Source organism: Trachymyrmex cornetzi, unplaced genomic scaffold, assembly GCF_001594075.2.
Source record: "Trachymyrmex cornetzi isolate Tcor2-1 unplaced genomic scaffold, Tcor1.1 scaffold77, whole genome shotgun sequence".
Classification (NCBI taxonomy): Eukaryota; Metazoa; Arthropoda; class Insecta; order Hymenoptera; family Formicidae; genus Trachymyrmex; species Trachymyrmex cornetzi.
The window spans coordinates 138,741-163,237 of record NW_017300102.1 but is presented as its reverse complement, the minus strand read 5'-3'; the positions used below and the strand labels follow the sequence as shown (position 1 = coordinate 163,237).

At 32.7% G+C, this 24,497-nt stretch overlaps 1 protein-coding gene across 5 annotated transcripts in view; it reads right to left on the bottom strand.

The window, feature by feature from the left end:
* Positions 1-24,497, bottom strand: part of NfI (Nuclear factor I) — a 91,749-nt gene that overhangs the window by 2,666 nt on the left and 64,586 nt on the right. For all 5 annotated transcript variants that reach the window (XM_018518592.1, XM_018518590.1, XM_018518593.1 and 2 more), the window contains 2 exons: positions 23,930-24,022; positions 13,188-13,328 (listed from right to left, as the gene is read on the bottom strand). In XM_018518592.1, the coding sequence (XP_018374094.1) occupies positions 13,188-13,328; positions 23,930-24,022 (234 nt within the window). The remainder of the gene's footprint in view (positions 1-13,187; positions 13,329-23,929; positions 24,023-24,497) is intronic.

Here is a 24,497-nt window from a genome sequence, read left to right as displayed (position 1 = left end):
GAAATAATTACTAAAACTATTTTAATAAAAAATCGAAATTTTTGGTCGGTCATATTGGGTCTACCATTTTGAATTTTCGAATATTGACTGCAGATTTGTAATCAGCGACCTCGAAAACCCCCAAGTACCGAGTTTCACCCGAAACAGGTGAATTTTTTATTTTGGTCCGCCATTTTGGAAACGCCATCTTGAATTCCCAAAATTGTATTAAATAAATTTAAAGTGGGTAAACTAATTACCACTAATTTTCGTAACAAAAATAATTTTTTAATATACGCTGTAATACTTTTTTTGCACATAATAGGAAAAATATAAAATAGTTTTCCTGTATTTTGGAGTGTGGACGCGCCGCCATTTTGAATTTTGAAAGGGGCCACACGGCAAATAAAAGTAGACATGTTTAGCTAAATTTTCAGCCCTGAAAAAATTTTTTGGGTTTATATGAATTCTGGGCAGAGGGGGGTGTCCGGTTGAGAAAGAATGCCCCATATATATAATATATTAGACTTCATACATGTATTGAATACTATTACAAAAATGTTTGTATAACAGTAACTCAAGAAAATTAATGAATATATAAATATATACATACAATATATATGTATAGATATACAAAATGTTTGGAAATTAGTGATAAGTCTTTCGCACAGGGACAAAATGGACTAAACTGAGAAAAAAAATCCTCTATCACTTTACAATTGTCGCAATGATTAACGAGTTATATACAGGGTGTCCCAGTAACTCTGTTACAAGGCAATATCTCCGTTACCGTTAATGATACGCGAAAATGCCTGAGGAAGAAATTGTTTGGTTCGAAGGGACACACATTATGGTGAGATTTATTTCTTTCTCAAGGTCATATTTTTAGAGCCTCCAAAGTCATCGATACTTTTTTAAATAGGACTACATATTTTTTTCATTATAGCGTGATAGCTGAGGTCAAGACGAATCCAATGGCCTATAATACCATGACCTTCACGTGACCTTGAGAATGAAAAATTCAGAAATTTTGAGGAATGGGTGCGAATAATGAAATAAGTACAATACAAAATTTTGCATTGAAAAATTTATTGTAATAAATGTTCAAAATTGTTTCCATGTACTTCTAAACATTTGTTGATTCGAGTATTAAGCAAACGTCGCACATCTGCTTAATACACTTCCTTCATTATTAGAAGATGTTCCTCTATTCTTACGTCTGGTTATGTGGTTTCAACATTCCTCTAGATTTTTTTCTATGGGGCTTTATCAAAGAGAAAGTTCTTTCGACAAAGCCTACGACACGTAATGACATGAAAGAATGAAAAAGATGTGCGACGTTCGCTTAATACTCGAATCAACAAATGTTTAGAAGTACATGGAAACAATTTTGAACATTTATTACAATAAATTTTTCAATGCAAAATTTTGTATTGTACTTATTTCATTATTCGCACCCATTCCTCAAAATTTCTGAATTTTTCATTCTCAAGGTCACGTGAAGGTCATGGTATTATAGGCCATTGGATTCGTCTTGACCTCAGCTATCACGCTATAATGAAAAAAATATGTAGTCCTATTTAAAAAAGTATCGATGACCTTGAAGGCTCTAAAAATATGACCTTGAGAAAGAAATAAATCTCACCATAATGTGTGTCCCTTCGAACCAAACAATTTCTTCCTCAGGCATTTTCGCGTATCATTAACGGTAACGGAGATATTGCCTTGTAACAGAGTTACTGGGACACCCTGTATATGCACAACGTACTTAGCGACGGCGGACGCGTGTCTCGCCGCGCGGGACGGGTCTATCCTGTTGCGCACTTGTATTTGGCGGTGGGCTGGGCGAATTTGGCTACTTTCATAAGTTAATAACTCATTAATCATTGCGACAATTGTAAAATGGTAGAGGACCTTTCTTCTCAGTTTAGTCCATTCTGCCGCTGTGCAAACGACTGTATATTCATTATGATCATATTTATTATGGAATGAACAGAATACACATATTAGGTGTACAACTTTGCTTCCGCCGTTTTTTTCCGAAATTCGAGGCTTTATTGTAAAAAACTGGTTATACATTTATGATTCAAAGTATTATCTATCACTGGCCACTACTTTCTTTCATTTTCGGGCAGCGTACAAATCGCGCGTCTAAAAAACTGGTCATCTTTTGAGGCTATCCACGAATCGATCCAATTTTTTACTTCTTCATAAGACCGGAAGTGCTGGTCAGCCAGGCCGAGTGCCATTGGTCGAAACAAGTGATAGTCAGAGGGAGCAACGTCTGGAGAATACGGCGGATGGGGTAGGACTTCCCACTTCCAAGTATGTTTTGGCCACATTCGCAACATGGGGTCGAACATTGTCATGCTGCAAAATCACTTTATCGTGTCTCTCGTTGTATTGCGGCCGTTTGTCTTTCAATGCTCGACTCAAACGCATCAATTGCGTTCGATACCGATCGCCTGTGATTGTTTCAGTCGGTTTTAACAGCTCATAATACACTACGCCGAGCTGGTCCCACCAAATACAGAGCATGACCTTGGACCCGTGAAAATTCGGTTTGGCCGTCGACGTGGAAGCATGGCCGGAAACTCCCCCTGATTTTCTGCGCTTGGGGTTATCGTAATGAACCCATTTTTCGTCCCCAGTCACAATGTGATGCAGAAATCCCTTCCATCTTTGCCTTTCAAGCAGCTGTTCACAAGCAAACAAATGCCGTTCAACATCTCTCGGCTTCCACTCGTACGGCACCCCATTTCCTTGCTTCTGAATCATTCCCATGGCTTTGAGGCGTTTTGAAATGGCTTGTTTAGTCACTTCCCATGATCGTGCCCATTCTTCTTGATTTTGACACGAGTCTTGATCAAGTAATGCCTCCAATTCTGCATCTTCGAAAACCTTCTCTCTTCCACCGCTATGCCGGTCTTCGACGTCAAAATCACCGTTCTTGAAGCGTTGAAACCACTCAAGACACGTTCTGTCACTAATAGCGGCCTCACCATACGTATTTGAGAGCATTCGATGAGCCTCAGCCGCAGATTTCTTCATATTGAAGCAGAAAATTAATACCTTCCGCAAATGACAAGAATTTGGCTCGTAAACTGACATTTTCAATCGAGAATAACTTTATGATGCAGACACAAATCGACTAATGTTTCTTTGGGGTTATGTTGACAGATGCCCAAGTTTACTGTATGACGTCTATGATCTATTTATTGTATAATATACAATATTTCGACCACCACTTACCGCTAAAGTCATCTATAGGAAAACGGCGGAAGCAAAGTTGTACATCTAATATATAAGTATATTTATTTATAAGATATATCACATATACAATATATATTTATTATATATATTTTATATATTATGTCTAATCATGTAACGCGAATGTGGAACGAATTTTGTTTCTGCTTATGAATTCATCCATTACAGCTTCTAAATTAAGATTTCGTGCGGTATCTGAATAAATATATAGAACAGCCGTACAATTCAACAAAATTGAAAGCATCGTAGAACGTATGTACATACATTTTTAATCTTCTGAAAGCTGAAAAAGATCTTTCCACAATACTGGATGTTGCTTGGATTGTAAGCAGGAATTTTTTCATTTTTGCATATTCTAACATAATTTCTCTTATGGCTACATCTTCTTTAAGAAAATTAACATCTTTTAAATTACAGATCTTTATTTCCTGAGCCCCTGTTCTGTAACTGTTTTACACGCCTACCGACACCGACAGTTGTCGGTGTCGTTGCGCAGCTTTTTCACCATATAAAATATCTGCGCAACAACACCGACAACTGTCGATAGTCGTGTAAAGACAGTTACAGAATAGGGGCCCCTGGGTACCTATCATGGAGATTTTGCGATTCCGATCGGAATTGCGAGATTCCAACTGGCGAGTTTTCGACTGCGATTTCGCTCATACGATTTTCCTATCATGGATCCCAAGCGAAATCGGCTTTCCGACCATTTCTATTGATTCGAAATGAACATAAATGAAACGATAGAAACGGGTGAAATGGACTTTTGCGACCAATTACAATGCAAGTCTAGAAGAAAAATAACTAAATTCAAAATGTCGGATACACTATGAAAAACATTGTAACAAGTGGTAGTGAGCAGTAAAAAATATGAATTTCTTAATAATTTTTTAATATTTGTTAAATTATTGTCCTAAATGGAAAAATACAAAATAAAGTAAATAACGCATACATAAAAGTGATAACAACTAATCAAGTCAGCCCTATGATTGTTCTTTGAGCATTATTTTGTATTTAATAGGTTATATTTTTCGCAATAAGTAGAAGCATCAACTCTTTGGGGGATTATTATAAATTTAGTTTAATTGCGTTGAAAGTCCGAAAAGTAATCGACGCGTAATCATATATCTGAGATAAATTATTTAAATACATATATAGATATATTATTCCAACATCCGATCTCGATCATAAGTGTTATTTTTTTCTTTCTTTATTTATTTTTAACTTTTCTATAATTCCTAATACACACAAATACACAACCGTCCCAGCCAAGCGATCTTTCGAGACTTAACCTCCAAGGGTTTAAGTATCTCTACTTTATCCTTGTCGTTCTCACGTTCTCAATGTTTGATTCCGGTCGGAATCGACATTTCGCCAGCTCGCGAGGTACCAGAAACTTTCTGACCGTTTCGGAAACAATCCGACTGCCCATGATAATCCATCTAGTAACATCTAGTGATAAACGGAATAATTCCGATCGGAATCCATTCCGACTTTTTCCATGATAGGTACCCAAGCCTCTACCATATTAAAAACATCGTTCGATATAGTTTTAATTTGGTCCTGTCAAAATCGGTTTTATATATTGTAATAATGCGATCAATGTCATTTTTGTCTCGTCAAAGCGCTACATTTGAGCACTAGTGAAATATCGGTTGGCGATCGTGAAAAAAGCAATCACCAATCAAGTCGTAAACATGCGACTTTTCACATATAGTTTAATTAACTTTCATTTTTAATAAAATATTAAATAAAATAATTTCAAAAAATAATTTATATATTCTTCAAATTTTCAAGCATGGAATTCCATAGAAAAATTTCAAGTGTGGAATACTCCACATCAACCACTATAGTCGACATACCCTGAGTATATATGTATAGAAGTGTCCGTGGATAAATTTTATGACGGGACCTATTTGCTCATGTGAACACTACATCATAGATCACGTGACCGGTTTCGGCTCACCCGTCTTCAGATTCAATATGAGATGTTTCTTGGCGTCCGGATACATTTTTTATATCTTTAATCAATATTAATATTAGTGCTGTAGGAAATATTGATATAATCGCATTTTAACTAAAATCCATATTTGAATAACATGTTATTAAATCTTTAATTAAAAAAAGAAATAAAAGTGCATACATCGTACGTTATAAATAACGTACGTACTTTCGTCTTTTTTCAATTAAGTAATTATTTACAAACCTGTAAAACGTAGGGTGTTCCAATTTAGGAGGGTATTGTATGAAAAGTCGCATGTTTACAACTCGATTGCCTCTTTTATGATCGCCAATCGATATTTCACTAGTATCCAGATGTGGCGCTTCGATGAGACGAAAGTGACATTGATCGCATTATTGCAATATATAATATAAAACCGATTTTAACAGGAGTTAATTAAAACTACATCGAACGATGTTTTTTAATATAGTGGAGGCCAGGAAAATAGAGATCTGTAATTTAAAAGATGTCGTTAATTTTCTTAAAGATATAACACAAGAAATTGTGTTAGAATATACAAAAATGATAAAATTCCTGCTTATAATCTCGACAACATCCTGTACTGTGGAAAGATCTTTTTCAGCTCTCAGAAGATTAAAAACATATCTACAATGCTTCCAATTTTATAGAATTGTACGGCTGTTCTGCATATTCATTCAGATATCGCACAAAATGGGTGGCACCCAGTTGGACACGGTTCAATTGAACACGAGCCACTCACAGCGCTTGAGACTACAAAGCTCCTAAGCACCGGTCGCTATGATTGGTGGTGTCCAATCGAGCCGTGGTCAATCAGGATCACCCCGCACAAAATCTTAATTTAGAAGCTGTAATGGATAAATTCATAAACAGAAACAAAATTTGTTCCACATTCACGTTATATGATTAAACATAATATATATACGTATAATATATACAATAAATATATATATATATATATATAATACATCTAATAAATAAATATACCTATATATATATATATTCTGTTAATTCCATAATGAATATGATCATCAAAATTCTTGAATATGATTGGTTTATACATTTAGACCCAATGAGGAATTAAGGACAAGACCAATCACATTGAAGAATTTTACAACAGTTGCAAAGCTGCTTTCTCTGCTGAACGTAGCCATTGTTGATAGCGTTTGCCACCAACTTGCGCTACCAACGCTCTTGCCTCCGAGGTAGTCCGATGGGTAACGTTAGCGTTTGTGAGTTTCATGAACGCTAGTAGTGAAGGTAGAGAACTGTTTTTTGCCATTTCAGTTTCCTGTGGTTTCCTGTCTTTTCTGTTCCCGCCATTTTCATGTTGTCACATGTTACCGAGATTATTTTTCTTGCGCCTTTGCATTTTGCAATCCACTTTTCGACTTTTCTTCGTATTGAGCCTCGTAGGAGATCAGGTACCGTTATCAAAAATTATTTACAGCGATGAAGAGCAGATACGTTCGGGGAGACGCTATCAACGCTACCAGTGCTACCATTGTAAACGCAATAATCGTTCATAGAACTCACTATCGTGCTATTGGCTACACAAAGTGTTAGTAGCGTTTGCGTTGGTAGCGTTGATAGCGTCTCCTAAGAGTCTCTTTAATGAGAGTTAAGTCGTGAGGGGAGCCGACCTCGTGATTGGTCAGATTTCGAGTCCCTTTAAATGCCGCCATTTGTGAATGTGGTAGTGAATCTGTGAATTGGTGTGAGCACTGTTTCATAGTATAGTAGTACAAAAAGGCGCGAACGCGAAATCGGACTATCAACGGTCAACCATGATGGAATTGTGCTGTTTCCGGCCGGTACCCGGCAATGGCGTCCTTCCGCTTTTATGTCGTAACTTTTATTAAAGGGACTCTAGAGATCTTTCGGAAGCGAGGTCTCCCGGCGCCTGATTGGCCGATAACCGTGTCGCGCGACCCCGCAAATAGCGTAGGCTCGCGACAGCAACGTAGCTTCCCGCAACTTGGCGCGAAATCCGAATTTCGCCAGGGTAGTCTTTTCTCCATTAACTCCTCTCATTTCTCATACGAAGTCCTTCCTGCCTCATCCAGTTCCTGTTGCTCGTCTCTCAGACCGCTGAGGTCTCCTTGGTGGACGTTTTAGTGGATCGTTCTCCTGAGAAGTTACATCCTCCTGGAGTTTCGGCATCCTCATTTCTTCCTGTAAAACAGAATCAGCACTAAAAAGGCGCAAATAATAGATGCAGACAACAAATTTAAAAGAGTGATACGACCTGCGTATCCACGCCACTGGGAGTAGTCTGGAGTCCTTTCGGTGACGGTTTTCTTCGGCGGTCCTCTTCTCGGCTAGCAACCGGGTGAGACAGCTTTATACAATCCACGCACACAGCTACCGATCCTTACTCTGGTTAACTTTACTTAACAATTCTCGTGAAAGATAATGAAAAAAAATATAGAAAAATAAATAAATTAAAGTGGCACATGACCGTCAACGCCCGCACACAGATTTGCTCGCCCTCACGAGCCGGGAGGACCCAGGATCCACTTGACTTAACTGCGACACAGTGACGGATGAAAAACGTCACGTCACAATATATAATATATGTATATATATAATATATATAATATATACCAGACTGAGTATGTGCATATAATTGAAGTGCTGCAAAAATAAAAGTAATGTTTAAACGTAATCATGTTGTGTATGCGCATCTTACCCCCAGATCAGACTAGTGAAATGACTTTTTTTGGTCGCTCTTGTACGACTGAAGGCTCCAGTCCGTTCCTGCCCCCCTTCCGCCCCCACGCCAACCCGTTACTCCACACTTGGTAAAATCCTGAGTCGACGCTCCTGCAGCCTTGCACTACACCAATCGTGTGTAAGGGCTACACTGCATTGAAGTGGTGTTTATCATGGTGTACACTATTTCATCGTTGCGCTAAAATCTTGCTTCTGGTTGATTTTTATTTTCAAATTTTTTAATATCACACTCTACCCCATCCCTTTGAAACGGTGTAACAAATTCTCACTTCGTGCATAAAACTAGCTACATCATAGCCACGGAAACGTAAATATGTTACACCGAACAGAGGTTTGCCTACTACCAGCCGTGAAAATACTCAAATACATTACACTGTCTAAGTGTTGCACTGGTGGGCGACAGTGCTAAGAAAGAATTAAGTTATAAGTTTGTACTTTTTGCACCTACAAGACTGAAAAACCAACATCTGCGGAAAATAAAGCGAAAAAACATATTGACAAACGGCATATAACACTTCAGAGAGTACAATGTCGTCTAAAAGATGACTAATTGTAAATTGTTATAATTTTTTAGTGAAAGAATATAATAAACGAAAAGGTGATTAAAAAGCAACAGATGTCGCACTGCTAGTTATTTTTATACCTCGTCCATATATGATAACTAAAAGGTGACTTTTGTAAATATCTTTCAGTTGTTTTTAAGAGGACTTCTTTTAATTACTATATTTTGGCACATATAACGTGTAATAACACCAAATCCTTGAATTAATTTTAAGTTAAACGAAATTGTATGACTGTCAGTATACGTCCCATTTATAAATCCTGCAATGCTTCTATGTCCTGTGTATAAGAGTCATTATCTTTCATTATAGTCCACTTTGGGGACTCGCTTTTGAAAAATACTTTATTAATGTTTATTGGAACATGAATAAAATTTCTTATAATGCTGCACTATTTTTCTATCCTGTATGGTTTTCAAACACGAGAAACTAAACTTGACTACGTCATTCTGGCGTTCAATATACTGCTTGTGGTAAGTGATGAAAAATACCAAAATACAGAATAATATCTTTTTCATGTTGTCGTTTTGGTAATACGAAAAGATATCTTTTAGTCGACCTTTGTCGAAAAGACCATAGAAAGATAAAGAAAGATGTCTTTTTTTAAGTCATTTTTAAGTTACCTTTTCGACAAAACTACACGGAGAGAATTTTCTCTTAGAATTTAGCCTGAAAATCATGACAATAGTGGGATAACATAGTATTTCAAAGAATTGTATATGAGTTTCTTTAATTTACTAATATGTCATAATAAGAGATGTAATATAATTTATTAATTTTACTAAAGGGTATAGTAAAATTTCAACATTTTAAAATATGTTACGCAGTTTATGATTCTTTATTATTTTAAAAGAATAGATGCTAAGTAGTCATGAATATATAAAATAGCTTATACAATTTTTACCATACAGCATGATATTTTTAATCTAATTTAATCGCTTATAATTTTACCGTGTAACATAGTAATTGATCGACTGTAATCGATATTTATCGGTTATTTTCGTTGTCGAGTGTGTCTCTAGCTACGCTAGAACTTACTCACTTCAAAAAATTTTACAATCTGCATTATAATTTTTACTACATCATTTATAAAAAGTCTCTTGTATATTTCAAAAAATCTATCGTTACTGATAATATTTCATTATTGTCAAGTTGTCCCAAGCTTATTACCAAACATGATAAAATTTGTAATGAATTTTGCGGTAAAAAATAACTAAAAATTCTCTCCGTGTAAGAGACGTCTTATAAACATCTTATCGTCTTGCCGAAAAACAACTTAAAAAACGATATCTTTCCATTATTTTTTAGACATCTCTTTCCTTTGCCGAAAAGACAACTTAAAAAAGACGTCTTCCCGTTATTTTTTAGTATTTTGTGCAGTCTAGGATCGCGTATGCAAGCAGTAAAATATATAGCAACATAAGTAATCTATTTCCGTAGTTTTTTAGGCGCTGAATATATTTACTAAATTGCTTTAACACATCACAATTTTGAGAAATTTATTCTTAAAATTGCAAAAAAAAGAAGTATGTTAATATATTTTAGCATATTATAATTACATATTAAGAAAGGTTTATTGCAAGCAGAATTAAATATGTCGTTAGGATGTTTAGCCTAAAAGAAATTTGTTGTGTTTATTATGTTCTTTCCAAAAAAATATTTGTAATTATAATAATATAAAGTCAATTACATTAAACATATACAATTGATAAAAATTGAATGGGGCTCCAATGACTAATTCAATAAAGGTTTATAATGCCAATGAGAACCAACACTGTTGTACGTGTGTAATAAAATATTATATATATGTCAATCACCAATAATTACAGACGTTTCGACCATAAGATGTTTGGGTATCCAGCTAAATACAACAGACGATTATGAAGTTCTTAAATTTGAACAACAATTTAACGATGTTTCATTAACTGTATGCGCCTACTTCGTCATAACGAATTAATTTGACTCTGAAAATATTATCGACACACTCTGAAGAGAACCGAATCTTATAGTCGAAACGTCTGTAATTGGTAATTGACATATATGTAATATTTTATTACATACGTACAACAGTGTTGGCTCTCATTGGCATTATAAATTTTTATTGATATACAATTAATAATCTTAATAGCTCTCATTAGCATTATAAATCTTTATTGATATACATGCAACTAAGAAATTATCAAATACTTTTTAATTATTCAAAGTTAAGAAATTTTTTAAGTTGTTGAGTAATTGAATGTTAAAGTTGATAAATTCAAAATGACAGAATCTTAATGTGTCGAATGTCAAGAATAAAAAAATATTCAAATTTTAGAAATTATGTGTGTTTAGGATTTTTTCATACAATTGAAATTGAATTTATGAATTTTGACATTAAAGTAGAATTTAGCTGTCTCTTTCTAACAAAAAATCCTTAAGTTTAAATAGTAAAAACATGATTTAGAAACACTTCAAATAAGAGAAAAAATTTAATTTTTGTTTGAAACGGATCTTGATGCTTGATAATGGTCATATGCAAATTTGCAAATACATTTTTTAGTATTATAAATTTGCGCATCGATTTAATTTGTTGGACTTATCAAGATCCAAGAAGCAAAATCCGTTTCGACGAAAAATAAAATTCTCTTATTTGATTTATTCATGTCGGTCTAAATTTCATTTATAATTGTTTAAAATTTTTTAATAGATCCTTAAGTGCCTATATATATTGCTTTGATGTAAAAGATTCTGTATTATATATATCTTTTTAACCATAATAGAGAGAGAAAGATCTTAAAAACACATTTTTTATTGTTTTTGAAAATTTATTGCTAGTCACTCCAGTGTTCTAGAGATTTCGATAAGGATTCGAATTAAGACTTGAACATTATACTTTACAATAAAAATATTCAATTTTCCACTTATTATCAAATCTCTAATGGGTTTTATTTTAGAGAGTACAAATGTACATGTATAGGATAACATAAAATTGCATTTACAACAAATCTCTTTTCATTGCTTATATCATATAAATAATATAAATAATAATAAAAATATCGGATAAAACTTTCGAAAATGTCCAACGCCCGACTGCAATGAATTTTGGCAGAAATACTCCAAATGACATTAAATGAATGCCCTTAAATGGATTTTCACCGACAAGAAGGTTTAGTGTCAAAAATGTTTAAAAGTTATATGCCACTTGAATGGATTACCTTTACACAGCTCACTATAAGTCACTTCCGAGACCTTGATATTGACTTTAACCCCCAAGAAGATCTACCCTATCTGCGTCCCAAAGTAGGAGGGAAGGTAGGGTGACAGTCGCTTTGCATGGAAAGTAGTGCGTCCTTAGGCAAGAAGGAGGTAGAATGAACCTCGCTTCACGTGGAAAGTCAGACATCCCTTGGCAAGGAGGAAGGCGAGGTAAAACTCGTTTGCATGGAAAGTCGATCGCTCCTTGGCAAGGCGAAGGTGGGGTAAAACTCGCTTCGCGTGAAAAGTCTTGCGTCTCTTGACAAGGGGAAGGTGGGGTGAAACTCGCTTCACGTGGAAAGTCGGACGCCCCTTGGCAGGGAGGAAGGTGGGGTATGTGAAACTCGCTTTGCGTGGAAAGTCGTAAGCCCCTAGATAGAGGGGAGGTGGGGGTGGACCTCGTTTCGTGTGGAAAGTCGGGCGCTCCTAGACACGAAGGCAAAATTTACGAAAATTCATTTCAGCGATACGTAACTTTGTATAAACATATTTAGTATTAAACCTTCGTGTCGGTGAAAATCCATTTGAGGGTATTCATTTGATATCATTTAAAGTACTTCTACCAAAATTCATAGCAATTGGGCGGTTTTGGATATTCACCCAAAATATCAACTGAGGATTGTGTGTGTGTGTGTGTGTGTGTGTGTGTGTGTGTGTGTGTGTGTGTGTGTGTGCAAAAAAAAATTATTATCTAATTTGCATAATAAACGCTCAAAAAACCACAGAAAACAGTCACGCTTGTTCTTGAATTTAAAAAATTATTTTTTATCGAATACTGTAATTATATTAGATAATTTTATCTTTTCTTTCCTTTCGTTTAGATCGCCTACACTCTTTGACATTTATATTAAGAATACATACACTTACATGAAAAAAAATAATTATAGAAACAAATCTCTGGAAATGAAATAATCCGAACAAAAAATAATAGCCATAATATAGTGATAATAATAGGATCATCACGACATATAGCTTTTGATTTTTATGAATGTTTGCAACCAAAAAAAAAATGAGAAAGATCAAGTAAAAACAAGGTTCCCACTATTTCAATCACAAAATTAACACAAATAGCATGGTAGATGCAAATGAATAATTTCCGCGGGAGGAATCCGATTATCTACATTCCCGATTGCACACACCATTCACATCAGTTGTGATGCCTAGTAATTTTTCTACTGTTTTATCAATAAGAATACTTTATTTTTAAATTGGCCAATTAGCGATGCATGTGCGCAATATGCGATGTAAGCAATCAGAACCCTCCCAATTTCCGTGTCCTCCTCTCCCCTCCTCCCACGAGTTCTTTTTGCTTATACGACGTGAACTAGTTTAGTGAGCCTCGGACACGAAAATGTATTTATGCGACTACCGCTCGACCCCAACTCTGTCTACTAAAAATAAAGGCAAAGGCAAATTTTGAAACTTACTGAAGCTAGCCGCCGGCTGAACGTGATCCGCAGTCGTGGCTGCGGATGGTGGGGTGTAGCTGCTGCAGTAGTATGGTGGGTGCTCTATTTTGATCGCGTTTATTTGAGGCTGCATGTCGCTGAGGTCATGCAGTATGGACGCTGAAACCAGACACATATTAGCAGCTACGGTTCTTACCACGCTCGTACGTGTGTCATTCGTTTTCCTTGCACTCCACGAGTACGATCTACGATTGCGAAAACAGCACTTCCGTGCAAAAACCAACCGAGAAAATGAAAAAGAAAGAGAGAAAGAGAAGGGAGAAAGAAAAGGAGAAAAATTAATTTCTAAAATACCTTTAATAAATATATAAAAAAAGAAATAATCCAAGAAATATCCGCAAAAAGCGGAATTAAGTTGCAATTCTCTCTCAACTATCAATCTATATAACCTAACACATATACATAGATAGTAAATGCACGCGCGAGACGTATTAAGATGCTATACTATACTGAAATAAAGACGTGTAAAAAAACATTTTTTTTTTCTTTTCAAAGTATTATAGTATGTACCTCGAAGATTTTTTTCGTACTAAACACGATTCCGATTGCGATTCCATTGTCAGAATTTGCGTAGCACGTTAAGGTTTCGAGAAAATAAAAATACGTAAAGGAACACAGTAGTATCGTTGCGCTTGTTTTAGAGCTGAGACACTATCGTGTCTTCTGATAAATAGACAAAAAAATGGCATTTTTTTCCATTTTCAACAATTTTTTTACAAAAAAGAAAAATTATTTTTAAATAAAGTCTATGCTAAAAGTACAATTGTAGAACACTTTCAAACGAATTTTATTTTATGATTAAATGACTCTTATTATTTTAATAATCAAGTTGTAGCTGTTTGAATTTTAAACTTCCTACAAAATCTACAATACAAAAAAGACAAATGTGTCTATTTAAATGTCAGCGAATAAATATTTATAATTTGAATTTAACTATAAAAAATATTTCAAGCATACAAGTTTTGGATATATATAACTACATTATACACGGTTACACAATCAAGTTGTAATTTTAAAGTTGTCAAAATAGTGCGGAATCATTGACTTTAAAACTTTCTGAAATAACTTTTTAACCTATTTATTTATCTATATATGTGTATATGTGTAAGTTTATTATAATTATTGATTACAATTAAAATTAAAATTACAATTATTTATTTGATGCCATGTATTTGAGTATGTATTTCCCTGTCCAGAGAGATAGCACAAAGAGTATAAACCTAGACTGCACAGAATATTTATATATGATAAATATTTATTACTATTTATTATTATTACTAAAATATTATATGAATATTTTATACATATTTTATATAAAGCTTTATTCGAAATATTATTAAAATATAGACTAAATTTTATGTAATATTTATGATAAATATTTCTAGTAAGTATTTTTTACGTGGATTATAATATCTTATTGAGTATTTTTACAGTATTTACAATATATATTTACAAAAAATATTTCATAACATTTATGATAAATATTTGTGATCTGTGCCATCTAAAATAACAAAAATATTTATAAAATATTTAAAATAAGTCTTATAAATATTTACAGAATATTTGTAAATATTTTATAAATATTGTGGCTGTCTGGGAAAAGAATTTTTTTTTAAATTCAGTCATATGTCATAAATCCTGAATTCATTTTCAGATGCAAAAAAAATTAATTTTCTGAAAAGTTCTGAAAAGAATTTTTTGCATTTGAAAATAAACTCAGAATTGATGACGTTAAAATTATTTTTGAACTCTTTGTGCTATATGGGTTTCTTATATTATGAATTATACAGAAAATCTAAAAATAAAAACAGTCATAACTTGATAAAAATAAATCGTACAATCATAACATAAAATTCATTCATAATCTCTTGAATTGTACCTTAAAAACGTTGATTTTATTCAGAAACAAGTATTTTTGTTGAAAAAAATAATGACAATGTCTAAAAACATCATTTTTGTCTATTTCACCATAATTTACTCAAAATCCTGACGTACTGCAATGAACTTTATACGATATCAAATAAAAAATATTTAAAAAGTTATTTAACTTTTGTTTATAAATATTAAGCCATTATTTACCTCTATATTGTATTTTAAAAGTGTTTTGTAAATATTTATTTAATGATTTTATAAATTTATAAAAATATTAAATAAATGTTTAAAAAATATTTTTGAAATATTGTGTGCTGATTGAGTACTAGAATGCTTAGAAATCGGACACAAAGAAAAAAAAGTGCATGCATTAGACAGAAAAAAATAAACGTTGTTTAACTATCTCTTTCTTCTTCGTGTTTAGCCTCGAAATATTGCGGTGAGAATTCCAGTATATTACATTGTACAGGGTATAAAGCTACACCGCACACGAGTCATGATTTTCATGCCTATTATTTTTTTTCCTTCCATGCTGACCAATGCATAGTATGTACTTTGCTCCATCACACGAAAGTGTCATCTACAGTGGCAAAGTTGTATAATAATGCATTAACGCAGGCTCATTTTTTTATGCTTTTATTAGTATTACTATTTGATCTTTATCCCAAGACATTTTGTCGTTTAACATAAATTGTAAGTTAATTGGTCGAATTGATTTATTGTACATACGAACTACAAACTAAAAAAGAGAACAGAGAAGACCTTAATCTATACATCATGTACGCACCAATCAATCATGTAACTATTTCTAACATTTGATTAGCAAGTGTAAGGAAACGCGAGGCATGAAATAATACTCCATATCAAACACAGAAATCAAGAATAAGTAGCATATTTCTTTTAATGCATGGAGGTGTCTAGCAGGGTTGGGAAGTAACTACATACTTGTAACTAAGTTACAGTTACAGTTACTTTTTTTCGGTAGCTATAACTTAACTTAGTTCCTTTTTTCCATCAGTAATAAGATTGGAAATAAGACCGTTTATGTTAGAAACATTACATTAAATACTAAGCGCCACTACGGCGCTATGTTTCCATCTGTAACTGTAACTTAACTTAGTTACATTTCTTCCAATAACTAGTAACTAATTTAACAGTTACTTTTACAGTTACTTTACATTTTAAACTTATTTGTCAATTTAATGTGATTGGTTAAAATTTGAATACTGATTAAGGATACGTCCATTACAAATGCTTCGATATATACTCATATTGTTCTGTCATGATAACAGAAAAGTAATTGAAAAGTTACTTTTTTAGTAACTGTAACTATACCGAGTTAATTTTTAGTCTCAGTAACTTGGAACTAGTTACTTTTGAAAGAAAAAAACTGCAACTATAACTAGTTATTTTTACAAAGTAACTTTCCCAACCCTGGTGTCTAGCATGCATCAGAGGGGAGCGATGCACTTGCACACAGTTCAATTACACACATCGGTCAGTTCCTAGTATTTTTTTCCTGCTTTACTAATGAGATTATATAATATTTTTTTAAATTAATCAATTAGCGATGTGGGCAAGTGATATATACCCGCAACAGAGCAGGCATAGCACATGTAAGCTCATTATGTAGAAAATCATGCATCGTGTGCGTTCAGCTTAACAGAGCAACCGAACTCGTTTTTCAAAAAATGTGCATTTTCTTGAAAACGTTCCAGACAAAAGTTGTAGGATTTTAAATGGCGCACTAAATAACAGGTTTGGGAAGTAACACCGTTACTGTTGTCATTACTTTCTTTCAGCAATGAATGAGTAATTCGGTAATAATGTTACATTTCTTCAGGGTTAGGTAAATTAAGTTTTTTTTAAACTAAATTAAGTTAAAGTTAATGGCTTATAAAATTAATGGAATTAAGTTAAAAATTGAAGGAATAAAAAATTAACTTAATGAAAGTTAAGTTATGATTGAATTAACTTAAATTTAAAAAAAAGTTAATTATGAAAAAATTATTTTTGAGATCAGAATGTCCTAATTTTTCTTAAAATGAGATTACTTTAAATAACACTTACAATATATATTATTAGATAAATTTAATTTTTTTATTCACATGTGAGTTACTTATCCATATATGTATAATAAGAGTCACAGCATAAGGTGTTTTTGCCAAAATCTTGCAAGAAAGAAGGGTATATATTTGCATTATCTCTCTTTCTTTAACCTTTATCTAACTTTCTTTCGTCTAAAACGATTGCTCACGCATGTTTACAACTACATTGACTTGTTACAAAAAATATACATAAAAATTTGGAAAATGGATGGATGTGCAGCACTGTTTTACAACAATTCTTTATCTAAGGCTTATTTCATATTTATGTTGCTGAAATATAACGTACGTTTATGACACCTAAAATTAGTGTAATTCGAATATAAATGTAATTCAAATATAAGTGGGAATTGACAAAACCTATAATAGCAAGCCAATAAAAATTGACTACCGTACAGTGTGATTTTTATTATAGAGTCTCTAACCATAAAATCATTTAACTTTTTCTAAATTAATTCTCTAATGTTTAAGATTTTATAGAAAAAAGTATTAGCTTTAAGAAAAAAATAAAAAAATTTTTAATTTAAAAAAATTAATAAATTGAAGTTTAAAAGTAATTAAATTAAGTTAAAAATTGATGTATTTAAAATTAACCCTTACCGTACTAATATGAGTAACTAGTGACCAAGCGATTCTTGTCCGTGCAAGTTTCTTGCAAGCTCGGTCAACCCGGCGTTTGTTAATGCCGCGTAAAAAAAGTTTGTAGTGGGAGGGACCTGTGCGCGGCGGCGCGACCCCTGTCGTCAATCTGCCTATGACTGGCGTGCAGTTCAAATCGACATGAGACACTAGTGACCCTTGTAAGTATACGATGTTAGCTTTTTGTGAAAATAAAAATTGTGTCAAAATCATTATAAATATTCTATTTTCACTCTAAATTAATGTCTGAATGTTTGTTTTCATTAAAAAAATTTTTTTCTAAAAAAATTATTTATTTTTTAGACAAAGTAGATAGAACTGAAGAGGCGAGTCACGCTTTTCTTTACATATATATCTAAATGTATTAAAATTTATATTTTTTTTATAAAAAAATACATTATTTTACAACAAAATAAAAAAACGCATATTTTAACTCGATTTTTCCTATTTGTCTCTTGTTGAAAATTACTCATATTCATGTGTTCAAATAATTTAACTTTTTGTAGAATTCGAAGTTCTAGAATTTTTTTTTATAACTTCATATCTAAACTACAAAATCCTGGAGTCATTTTTTTATATTCATTTACTATAAAAAGTTATAATTTTTTAAGTTAAATGTCATTTTTACTCAACTTATGAGTCTTTATTTTCCAAAATAAAGAGTCAATACTTATTCTAGAAAGTTGAAAGTATGGTGGTGAATTTTTTTAGAGATTTTTTGAATCATTTTGAAAAGGTGAAAAAATAAAGAGATTCTAGTGACCCCTGATAGTATGGATGAGGCACCAAATTGTTCATAATACGTTAATTAAGTTAAGTAAAAAGTCATTAATTTTTTAACTTATTTTTAACTTTGAACGTTTTAACTAGTTACTACCCAACCCTGCATTTCTTCATGAGTAACGTTAATGATAACGTAATTACATTTTTTTAGTAACGGCAATAAATTTGACTCATTACTTTTATCGTTACTATATTTCTAGTGTACATGTTAGGACCGTGTAAGAACCAATAAGTGTGTTCTTGTCAGCTGAATTTTTTGACAAGCGTTTTCGCATCCTGTGTGCAAGAGTTAAGCGGGGAGCACAGACTCTTGCATAACGCATAACACATGAGGCATAAGAAATTGAACCAACCAGAGTTCTCTATTACATGGAAGGGAACGAAGAACTTCGATTGGTACATATTCTTATGCATTACGTGTTATGCGTTATGCAAGAGTCTGTGCTCCCCGCTTTAGAGCCCAGACACAAGCTTTTGCATAACGCATAATGCATAGTCCATAAGTGAATCAACTAATCAGAAGCTTTCCTTTCCTCTCATTCCATGGAAAAGAAGAATTTCGATTGGTTGATTCCCTTATGCACTATGCATTATGCGTTATGTAAGAGTCTGTGCTGCGGCCTTTAAAAGTCCTAAATATAACTCGTGTAAAGTCTGTGTGGGCGTTGAGCATATTCTCTTTACTACATATAATAAAGAAAACTAACTTTCCGCATAAAAATATACTACTAGTGTATAAGTAAATTCGACAAGTAGTGTAATAATGTAAACTAATAATGCAATAGTGGTGGAGAAATTTTAATGAAATTTTTTTGAAATTTTAATGAAATTTTTTATCGAAATTACTTATTGCACTAGTGACACTAGTAGTATATTTTAATGCGGATTATTTGTGAAATTATGTATGTGTTTAATATTATACATAAATATATTAAATATATATATGTATATATGTACCTATATGTACATTTGTTAAGTTATGAGTCTTCTATTAAAAAATAAACTTTTAGCGTTTTTTTATTTATATATTTACCATACAAATTTATGTAATATTTTATGAATGTCCAGGCGCGATTCCGTAACTGTCTTTACACGCCTACCGACAGTTATCGGTGTCGTTGAGCAGATATTTTATATAGTGAAAAAGCTGCGCAACGACATCGACAACTGTAGGCGTGTAAAGTAAAGACAGTTATGAAATCGCGCCCCAGGAAAAAGTAACAAAAAATAATAATGACTCGTTTTTAGTAATGATAACGGGAACGAGTTACTTTTTTAAAAAAATAATTAGAGATTAGAAAGGGCATATAAGAGTCAATAACGCAAATCATATAATATGAAAATCAAAACACAAAATATATTATACTCTGTAAATTAAAATTTGACTAATATTATATGTTTCGGCTTCTAGATTGAGGCGCTCTTCAGATATTCTAACGCAATAGTGTTGTTAAGATGATGAACGCAATAACAGAGATGGATAATAATATATAAGCATTAGAGGCCCGATGAATGCTTTATAGAGAAACAGAAATTACTCAAAAATGATTGTTGGAAAAGACTTCGGACAAATTAAATTTCGGTCGAATTGGCTCAAAATTTGATATATTATGTAGAGCTTGTCGTCCTGATAAAAAGTCTCTTCAGGCACGACGATAATGAACTGTTTCACCTCTACAAGGCGTCATTTTTCAAAACGGGCTAATACTACAATATCTTATTTTAAACTAGTACGGTACATTCCTATGTCTTTATTTGCAATTTCTATATTTTTAAGTTAAAAAAATTTATATAAAGCAATTATTTATAATATTGACTTGATTGCTTCTTACTTATCGGAATGCTTGATTATTGTAAGTCTCCTTGCCTTTCACAAATTAGGGTGCTTGATTATTGTAAATCTCCTCACCTCTCATAAATCGCTAGATGCTTAAATCTCTAAAATTAAGTTATCGATCTCAATATCTTTATAGCTTTTTTGTAACAAGCAATCAAATCAATATTATTATTCTTATAACTTTTTTTAACTTGAAAATATACACAGAAATTGCAAATAAAGATGTAGGAATGCACCGTATTCATTGAAAATAAGGTGTTGTGATATTAACCCGTTTTGAAAAATGGTGCCTCTTATGCCCGTTTCTGCCAGTGTGGATTAATTTTAATCTCGGTTCAACTTACTCTTCATCTTTTTCTTATTTTTAAAACTAGAAAAAGATGAAGAATTAGTTGAACCGAGATTAAAGTTAAACTGCATTGGTAGAAACAGGCATTAGAGGTGAAATGGTTCATTATAGGGGATCATGCCCATGGAGACTTTTTATCAGGACAAGATCTACATCAAATTTTCAGCCAATTCGATCAAAATTCAATTTCCATAAGGTTTGTGCAAGGTCCTTTCTTCATATTCAAAATGGTCATACAGTCGTATTTCGCATGACTTTTTTAAACATATAACAAGTAAGGATAACGAATTACTTTTAAAAAAAAAAGGACGGTAAGGGTACCGAGTTACTTTTGTAAGATAACGTTGTCAACCTTGCTAGATAGCAATGTTAGTATGACCTTGAATAGAACTGTTTGTAAGATAACGTAAAAATCACTTCAAGATTTTTTAATGAAGACCCGTTTTTATTGCATATTCTTATTATGTTATCTCGAGAGCTTTTCAAAACATTATAAAAAGGAGTTATAAAAATTTTTAACTATATTTTAAAGTTAAAAATTAAAATAAGTAGAACAACCTATGATGACCTCATATAACGTCAATAGGTTATGATCTTGAACAATATTTAAAAGATTTTAGGCAGTCGGACAATGCTATTGTCAGTGGTTGTAACGAGTATTCACTTCCATATATACGAAAGCGAGACTTTCGCATCATTTTAGACTTTTATTTTTGCTTTTGCTATCGCATAATTATGTGAAAGTTTTAGCGAAAGATTTTGTCCGACTTGTACACCCAAAAAAAGACAATCTAATTGTAAAGTGAAATTTCCGGTAACCTCATATTCTAAGCAGAAACTTTTACAGAAAGAGTATTCCTCTTCCAATACACTGGACTATTCATCAAAAATGTATTGGAGATTATTCTAACAGTTTTCCTCTTGTATAAAGAGGAATATATTTACTGAAAGCGGAGTGCCCTCTTACAAGTAAATTATATTAGGAACAGCAAAATTTTTACTGCAGATGCAAAACAAAAGTACTCTAACTGTAAGAATATTGTACTTAGCATATTTTCCTATTGATTTCAGAAGATTCCTCTTGAGACCGTACACTGAGAAACCAATTTAGTTGAATCAACCAAGGATTTGTTTGCCCATATCCAAACAAGAAATTAATCGATGCAACAAAATAATTTAGTTGAAGCAAAGCATTTGGTTATTGTAACATTTCACTTGTTTCTGGTAGACGTTGACATCTGATAAAGTTGTTTACAATAACCAAGTGTTTGGCTTGAACTAAATTATTTTATTGTATCAACCAAGGATTTGTTTGCCCATATCCAAACAAGAAATTAATTGATTCAACTAAATGGGTTTCTCAGTGTATATAAGAATAAAATCCTCTAAGATTTAGCGGTTTCTGCTAATATTAAAATTATTTTTTTTTTGGACGTAGGATTCACAACTTCATCGAGAGCACATTGGATGACAGAAAAGTGTTTTATGTTTCATTCATTGATTTGACGATCTAGAGACATTTTAAACTTTAGAGTTGTGTATTTATTGAAAACAAATAAATATTAAATAGTAATCTGATTTCATCAATAGTTTGAGTCTCGAGAGACCGCTCGAACAAGGCGGACGTGTTTCGTCTCGGGTGTTGCATCACTTCAGTTATTTTTTTAGAAAACGTTACTGATTTCCTACTGTGCATTTGCATTTTTCATACTAAAATCCCTTTATTCGTCTGAAACATGCGCCGTGCGATCCTAAACGCAGGCGCCCGGTACAATGCTTGGAAGATCATATTGTCATTTTCGACCGTGTTGCACTATCCAATCGAGAAATTTGGTCGATTTAAAGTATACTGTTTTTTCACAAGTTACTCTATTTTTCGAACATCAGTGGCTCAATTTCAGCCAAATTTGGTCAATAAAAAGAGGAAGAAGAAGAAAAACAAATAACTGTTTTCATACAAATTGCACAAGTGTAATATAAATTATAGCTAAATTATAATAATAATTAATAATAATAATTAAGTGTATAAGTGATAACAATATTATCATGCAATAATTTGAATTGAAATCAATAATATTTTTTTTTATTTTTAGAAAGAGAGAGAGAGAGAGAGAGAGATTTGCATATTATTTTTCCTAACTGTCAATTTCATCATTTAGCAGAAAGAACGAGATCTTTTGCTTTTGCGTTCATATTATAATGTCGCATTCGCTTTCGCATTTGGTTTTGTTTTGACCACTTTCATTATAATCCTATTTATTATAGTGCTTTGAAAAGCTCTCGAGGTCAGCTACAAAAATATGTAAAATAAGTATGTACAAAATAGAGGTTTTTATTAAAAAGTTTCAAAGCGATTTTTTACATTACCTTGGCAACTTTATCACATTAATTGGTATCTAATACGTCGATAAAAATCCTATAAACTCTTGTCTGAAACATTTTTCAAGAAAATACATATTTTTTTGAAAAACAAGCTTGGTACGGTCACTCTATTACATCTGTATTATATACGTAGTATAAAGATCACTACGTACTACGAAATTTTCGACGACGACAGCATCATATTCAGTACGAGAAAATCTTCCAAATATGTCACACTTTTTCTTTTAACACTTTGAAAAAAATTTTTTGTTGAACCGTGCAATAGATATAAATGTGTGTGGATTGCGTGTGCGCGCGCGCGCGCGTGTGTGTGTGTGTGTGTGGGGTGCGCGCACTCGCGTGTCGTATAACCTTTCTAAAGGAATAATGACCCATCACGGCATCTCAGCGTCAAAGCTTTTTATTATTTTTATTTACCTCGAGATATCATATCTTTCTTATTAAAAAGATGGTAATAAATATTTAAAAAATATGATAATATATGATACAAAGTATCAACAATCAGGATGCTTTCAAAAGGTCTTTCGCATTGAGCTATTTGTCACCTTTCGAAAGCATCCACAGAAAAACTGTCATGTGTATAATATATCTGGAAAAAGAGTTAACCCAATAATACAAAATCAATCCAAAATTTATTGAATGTAAAAACGCGTGTAAGACAGCAAAAGTTGTGTTACGTGCAATTGACGGACAAACTCAAGTTCGAATCTATGAGGAATATATAGCGTCGTACCTTTTGAAAGCATCCAGAGCTCTTTGGAGCTGAAGACACCTGTTGCAAGGATCGTATCATTGCAGACGACACCATTATATAGTTCATGATATCCTGTACCTGGGAACAAAACCCAGCGAATAATATTTAATATCCGCTCATTGCCAGAATCACTAAAACCCAATATATATGAGTTTGGATATGTGTCGGAATGTAAAAATTTTATAGGAAATAGGGATGCATCGGATATCTGGAAATCCAGATCCGGTATCCAGTATTATCCGATATTTTTTTACTATCTGGTTGGATAGCCGAATATCATTAATATCCAGCAATATATGTATATACTACTAAAGTTTTATTTAAAGTTTGTGTCATTGATGTAGAATTCTATTTTTTTCAGCTGAATTTTTTGCACAGTTCATCTTTCCTCTTCTTATTTTCACGTTGAAAAGATAAAGAAAATTATTATTGTTATTTTTCCCTTGCTTTCCTTTTTTTTGGAACTTTGGAAAATTTGTATCGAATGCCCTTACGAAAAGAAACTACTGATTACAACTACAGTACTGCAGTAGTATAATAGTGTAGT